At 43.5% G+C, this 6,815-nt stretch overlaps 1 protein-coding gene across 1 annotated transcript in view; it reads left to right on the forward strand.

The window, feature by feature from the left end:
* The first annotated feature begins 1,287 nt into the window (after window positions 1-1,287).
* The window catches only part of LOC143283566 (transmembrane channel-like protein 7), a 14,329-nt gene continuing 8,801 nt past the window's right edge, over window positions 1,288-6,815 (forward strand). Inside the window, exons 1-4 of the mRNA XM_076589817.1 lie at window positions 1,288-1,557; window positions 1,983-2,143; window positions 2,693-2,897; window positions 5,950-6,047. Of these exons, the coding sequence (XP_076445932.1) occupies window positions 1,288-1,557; window positions 1,983-2,143; window positions 2,693-2,897; window positions 5,950-6,047 (734 nt within the window). The remainder of the gene's footprint in view (window positions 1,558-1,982; window positions 2,144-2,692; window positions 2,898-5,949; window positions 6,048-6,815) is intronic.

Genomic DNA, 6,815 nt, shown 5'->3' on the forward strand with positions numbered 1-6,815 from the left:
AGATAGATATAAACATAAAGCAAAAAATATTGCAACAGCTCTTTGTCAATCCAGTGCGTCCAGAGTTAAGAATCAAATAGCATAATTCATCAAACAATAAAAAATATGAAGTAATGCTAAGATTGAAATGAAATGTATTCCATATAACACACATTTCATAAAACACACACACACACACACACACACACACACACACAGGCGCGCGCGCGCACGCACGCACGCACGCATAAAACTCCATTTGGCGAAAGGTTTTCGACCATTGTGCTGAGTACAAAAATGTTTGTGGAAAAGGTGCTTTCAGGAGTATATCTGAGTGATATGGTAAACAATTCCAAACTTGGGGTACTTGAGCTCTAAAAGACCTGTTCCCTGCACATTTTACATTTGTTCTTGGGACTTTCAGTAACGTTTCAGAACTGGATCTTAACGTTCTGCGTGGTTCGTACGTTCCCCATACAGAGGAGAGAGGGATACGGGGGAAGAGATTCATCAAAGTGTTGGAAAGCAAGTGTCACTAGATAATAGTGAATGCCGGACTGTATAGGAAACCAGTGTAACTGATGCAAAAGAGGTGTGACATGATCAGATTTCTTTTTGCGAGGACAAGCCATGCAGCATTGTTCTGTATTTTCTGTAGTCTGTCCAGAGAGGAAGATGGTAAAACTTCTAGAGCAGAATTGCAGTAATCTAGTCTGGACAGGGCAAAAGAAGAAACAGGATAAAGCCATACTGTTACAAAACAATGGTCATAATTTTCTTTACCCTTGATGCCCAGTATCTGTGCCTGATTCCGGCAACAACAATATCTTATGAGCTTGTTCACAGACTCTGTTTATTGGTAACCTCGCCAGTCTTGACGGATATCCGATGCATTTTACCGTAGTTCTTTTGAAAAGCGGGTATTCCGAGTTTCTGCGTAAACCACTTTATTTGAAAAGTGTGACGGGGCATCCACAAATGCTTTAATGGCAAAAACATGCACGTTTTCTGTTTGTGCTGTGAAGTCAACACCAGGATCTGCAAAACAAACCCAGCTCTTGGTCGTCTGAGAACACATGTCCTGAACCAGCACAACATCAGTCAGTCCACGAAGCTCAAGGTGTGCAAGGCCATCGTTCTCTCCAGTCTCCTGTGCGGATGAGACTGGACTCTACAGAGGACACCTGTAACAGCTGGAACAGTTCCAACCTGATGTCAGCACTCGGCATCCGCTGGACTGATCGAATCATAAACTTGGAAGTCCTTGACAGAGCTTAGACAACAAGCATCGAAGCCATGATTCTAAGGATGGGGCACGTCATCCAAATAGAAGACTCCAGGATGCCTAACCATCTGCTGTATGGCGAACATTGCCCAGGCAAGCAGAAACGAAGCAGGCCACGCAAGCGGTTCAAAGACTGTGTGAAGGCCAGCGTAGCCCGTGTCGGGATCGCCCCCAGGCAGCTCGAGCACTGTGCGCAGGACAGGCTTGGCTGGTGTGCTCTTTCAAGACAGGCACATGACAGCTTTGAAGGGGGACGCCGTGCAAGCATCACGGAAGCCCGTGAGAGGAGGAAGGTAGCAGCAACTGTGCCATCTGGGCCAGGACAGTTCCCTTGCCTTTACTGTGAACTACTCATGCACGCGAGTCGACAACAGATGAGCAGTGCAAACTGTCCTCATCATCGAAATCGATGGACTATCAAGACTGTGTTGTATTGTATAATATTGTTCTGTTCTGTTCTACATTGCATCTCACCATATTGTATCGCATAGCATCGCATTGTATTGCACTGCATTGTATTGTATGGCATGCACTGTACTGCACTTCATCGTATTGTATTATTGTGTTGCACTGCATTACGTGGTAAAAAAATTACACCCCATTGCACAGAATTACACTGTATTGCATTTTATCGCATCGCATGGTACCGCATTGTGTCGTATTGAATTGGTTTGGATTGCATTGCATTGCATTGTATGGTATTTTGATGTGTCGGCAGCTTCGAAACAAAACGGAAGCGTATTCCCTGCATCTGATCTTCCAGTTCCTTCCCTCTCTCACCATCACCTTCTTCAACAATGTTGTCCCTGGTATCTTCAATGTGCTCGTCAGCTTGGAGGGCTACTTGCCGGCAATGGAGCTCAAAATCACCCTCATCAGGTGCGTGCGTGCGTGCGTGCGTGCGTGCGTGTGTGTGTGTGTGTGTGTGTGTGTGTGTGTGTGTGTGTGTGTGTGTGTGTGTGTGTTCTTCCACAGTCGGTATTTATCGCTTTTAACAGTGAATTAGCTTCGTGTTTGGTTTATATTTCTGTGGTTATTTTGGTATTCTTGTTCCATTAAAGAAAATATAAAACGCATATTCTGATAGTGATAGTGTCTAGATGTGATGTGGGTGTGTGTGTGTGTGTGTGTGTGTGTGTGTGTGTGTGTGTGTGTGTGTGTGTGTGTGTGTGTGTGTGTGTGTGTGTGTGTGTGGTGTGTGCGGACGTTTGTCTCTGTCCTTACGTGTGTACATACTCGTTACAATATGCCTGTGTGTGTTAACGCACGTGTGCGCTAACAGGCTCACACCCACCTTCCTTTCCTTTCACGTGCACACACACACACACACACACACACACACACACACACACACACACACTCACAGACACACACATGCACGCGCGCGCATGCACGCACACACTGCACATTACACATCTGCAATTCCAGAACGATGTTCGTGCGACTGTGCTCTCTGGGGGTGCTGACGTTCACGCTGTACCTCACCTTGCTGTTGCCCACCAACCGCCCGAAGAACTATTGCGAGGAGGAGAAAAGGTACGACGCGAGGTGCTGCGGCAACTTCCTCTGGAATACTGCCAACGGCTCCACGAAGCCTGTACTTCCCCAAAAGTCTTTCGGAGGGAACATAATGGTGAGTAGCGTTTCGGGAAAGAACCCTCGACATTACTGGCATTATTGTGATGAAAATTCCGCATTGACAGGTAAACAAATACACTTGCAGGTGGAAAAAAAAAGGGTGTATGGAAGGCGCTGGACTGTAGCGATGTGCTCTTCCTTGTTTTTGTGTTGTTGTTTTTGTTGTTGTTGTTGACAGAACGTATCCTTTTTCTTCTCCCTCAGCTGTGTGTACAGTCATTTGGGCACATCACAAAAGAGATGTCAACCATATTCCTCCAGGTCTGCTTTGTTTGTCAAAGTCTACGTCTGTGCAAATGGTTGTCCTGTCCATTCTGTAAAGTTATCAGTCCATCATTTATTCAGTCTTCCCCTTAGTCTCCCTACTTGAACACTTCCTTGGAGGATTGTTTTAGCAAGGCTACTGACATTTTGTACGCGGCCATACCAATGTAGCCTTCTTCTCTTCATTAACGTTTACAGATTTTTTTATAAAATCCAGTGTGCTGCTTGATGGTTTGGAACACTTGCACATCTGGTGATGTGATCAGTGTATCTGATGCTTAGTATCTTACGATAACGCCTCATTTCCATGGCTTCTTCTTTCCAAATCCGCTGTGAGAGTCCATTTCTTGCATGCTTGCGGAAAAAAGGGAATGTGCCAATGCACACAGAAGTCTGATCTTGTGTTTCATGGAGATGTTGCTGTCCCTCCATATATGCTTCAGACTTAACAATGGTGATGTCTTTGCTACACTGAACAGGATTTCTGGTTTGTTTGGATCTTTCTTTGCTGAATTTGAGTCGACTGTTTTTCCCTCTCTTGGTGTTCTCTCAACCGTACTTTAAAGTTCATCTTGGCAAGGTTGTGGGTACTCTTTGCAAGAGAACTTGGGGGTGTAGAAATGAGAATATTAAAAGAATTAATCGTCCATGAGAAAAACGAGACGAGTTAAATATGGAAATACGCACAATAAGAAAAGATTCTTATCATGTATCAAAAAGTACTTATGCTCTTTAGATTTCTTTGGCGTAAACAGCATTTCACCAGAAAATCTTTTGAGAAAGTTAAGAGAAGTGTAGTATGTGGTAGTTTTGAACAGGGGCGGGGAGGGGAGGGGAGGAGAAGGGGAAGGGGTTGAGGGGGCGGAGGTGGGATGGGGGTGGGAGACAGGGACTTGAAGATGACTGATATTGTACAAATGCAATCAGCGTTTCCTTAGCAGTGGATGATGAACCTGCTGAAAACCGGGCAGCATCCGAGAACCCGTGTTCTTTGTGTTCTTGTTGACCAAAGCCTCTACTTCATGCACATGTTTGTAGCAAGACATGCACTTCTTCTGTCTGTTTCTTTCTGTTGTTTTTCCATCTGTTTTCACGGGGGCCGGGTATGTGCCAGGTGAATCGGTCAATCTCATGAGTTAGTTCTTTTAGTTTCCCACCCTATTTGAGTGATGTTACGTTCCAGGTGGCGAATGTAGTGATGCTCGTTCCACTGATTTTCAATGGTCCCCCCCCTCCTCCATTTTGAGGGATAAACTGTAATACAATGCAATATACGATACGATACCGTTCGATACGATACGTCAAGATAAGACTCAGGAAGCGCAACTCAAACAGCAACAACAAAACACACCACGGATGTGTCAACAACAATCACATCAGCAGCTGTAGCATTAGCAGTAGCGGCAACAGGGGTTCAGCTCCAACGGCACAAAATGAAAAGCAACAATATCCAAACAGTGACAGCGCACACATTTTTAACACTGTTTCACAGAACATACTAACTGAACAACCAAGTTCAACAGTGGCGTTTTCTACTCTCGTCACTGCGTGAAAGTCACTTTCCGCTTTATCACCGTGTGAAAATCATTGTCCACTTCGTCACAATGTGGAAAACGCGTTTTAACTCTGTCACTGTGTGGAAAATGCGTTTTAACTCTGTCACTGTGTGGAAAACGCGTTTTAACTCTGTCACTGTGTGGAAAACGCGTTTTAACTCTGTCACTGTGTGGAAAATGCTTCGTATTCCGCCACTGTGTGGAAAACGCATTCTACTTTATCACTGTTTGAAAAACGCTGTCCATTTTGTCACGGTGAAAAACGTTTTCTATTCTGTGTGAAAAAACGCTATCCATTTTGACACTGTGTGAAAAATGCTTCGTATTCCGCCACTGTGTGGAAAACGCATTCTACTTTATCACTGTTTGAAAAACGCTGTCCATTTTGTCACGGTGAAAAACGTTTTCTATTCTGTGTGAAAAAACGCTATCCATTTTGACACTGTGTGAAAAAAGCTTTCTACTCTGTCACTGTGTAAAAAAACCGCTTTCTACTCTGTGTGAAAAACGCTTTCCATTTTGTCACTGTGTGAAAAACGTTTTCTACTCTTTCATCGTGTAAAATACGCTTTCTGCTGTGTGTGAAAAACACTTTCCATTTTGTCACTGTGTGAAAAAGGCTTGTCACTGTGTAAAAACTCTTTCTTCTCTGTGTGAAAAAATGCTTTCTACTTTGCCACTGTGTGAAAAACGCTTACTTCTCTGTGACTGTAAAAGTTGCTCTCTATTCTGTCACTGTGTGAAAAAACGCTTTATACGCTGTCACCACGTAAAAAAAAAAATCTTTCTACTCCGTGTGATAGACATTTTCTACTCTTTCTCTCCTGTGTGAAAAACGCTTTCTGTTCTCGCGTGAAAGCCCTTTATCATATTGTGTTTCATATTGTGTTGCCTCAGCTTGGCTGTATGTTTTTGTGACAATAATTGACACGTGACTGGTGAACCGACAAAGTGATAATTGCAGCTAAGTGACAGACTAATCGGTGAATTGTTCTGGTGGTTAACTGGTTGGTTCATTCATTCATCAGCGTATATAATATCGTGTGTGTGTGCGCGCGCGCGCGAGCGCGTATGTGTGTATGCGTGCGTGCATATGTGTGTGTGCATGAGTGCATGCGAGTATGCGTGCGTGCGTGCGTGAGTGTGTGTGTGTGTGTGTTTGTGTGTGTGTGTGTGTGTGTGTGTGTGTGTGTGTGTGTGTGTGTGTGTGTGTGTGTGTGTGCCCAGTGCTGGGAGACGTACGTGGGGCAGCAGTTTTACAAGCTGGCAATCGTGGACTTCGGTGCTTTTGTAGCTCAGACCTTCTTCCTGGAGTTTCCCCGCAAGTCAGTGCTTGTCCGTGCATCCCTCCCTCCCTCCCTCTCTCCTTCCTTCTTTCTTCCTTCCTTTCTTCTCTTTGTCTCTATCGGTTTTCGTGAGTACATATTTTCAATAAGTCGGGTGTTTTATCGTAATGGTTTAACCTGTGTTTCCTTGTCTTCCCTGTGTGCAAAGTTATGATAGATATATTTCATACCAATCACATAATAGTGTATTGGTTTAATGTTTTAAACCTGGTGTTTCCCCTGTTTAACTGGTATAGGTTTTCAGTCGATCCTATATCGCGTAACACAATGGGTGTGTTGGCAAATTATACTTATTTCCAGTAATATACATACATACATTATAGAAATTTTACCGGTCTTGGTATTTACCTCAGTGCTTTTCTGCAAGGAGCGGAGCCCAGGTACACGAAGAGAGTGTGAACTATCTGTATATATATATATATATATATATATATATATATATATACCGAGAGAGAGAGATGTGTGTGTGTGTGTGTGTGTGTGTGTGTGTGTGTGTGTGTTTGCTTATGACAAGTAATGTGTGTGTCAATAATACGTTTAACTAATATTGTTTCCAATCTTCATTTGATATACAAGTCATATGGGTAAACATATGTGTGCGTTAGTCTCACGATTTGAAATTTACGTGTAGAGTTCCCCTATTTAGATATACTAGTTCCGATTTTTCAATTATGTGTGCCAAGGGAATGATTTAACACGTGTAGACCTATACATTTTCAGTCACCTTGAATTAGACAGAATGTGTGA

Source organism: Babylonia areolata, chromosome 1 (genome assembly GCF_041734735.1).
Source record: "Babylonia areolata isolate BAREFJ2019XMU chromosome 1, ASM4173473v1, whole genome shotgun sequence".
NCBI classification, from domain to species: Eukaryota; Metazoa; Mollusca; class Gastropoda; order Neogastropoda; family Buccinidae; genus Babylonia; species Babylonia areolata.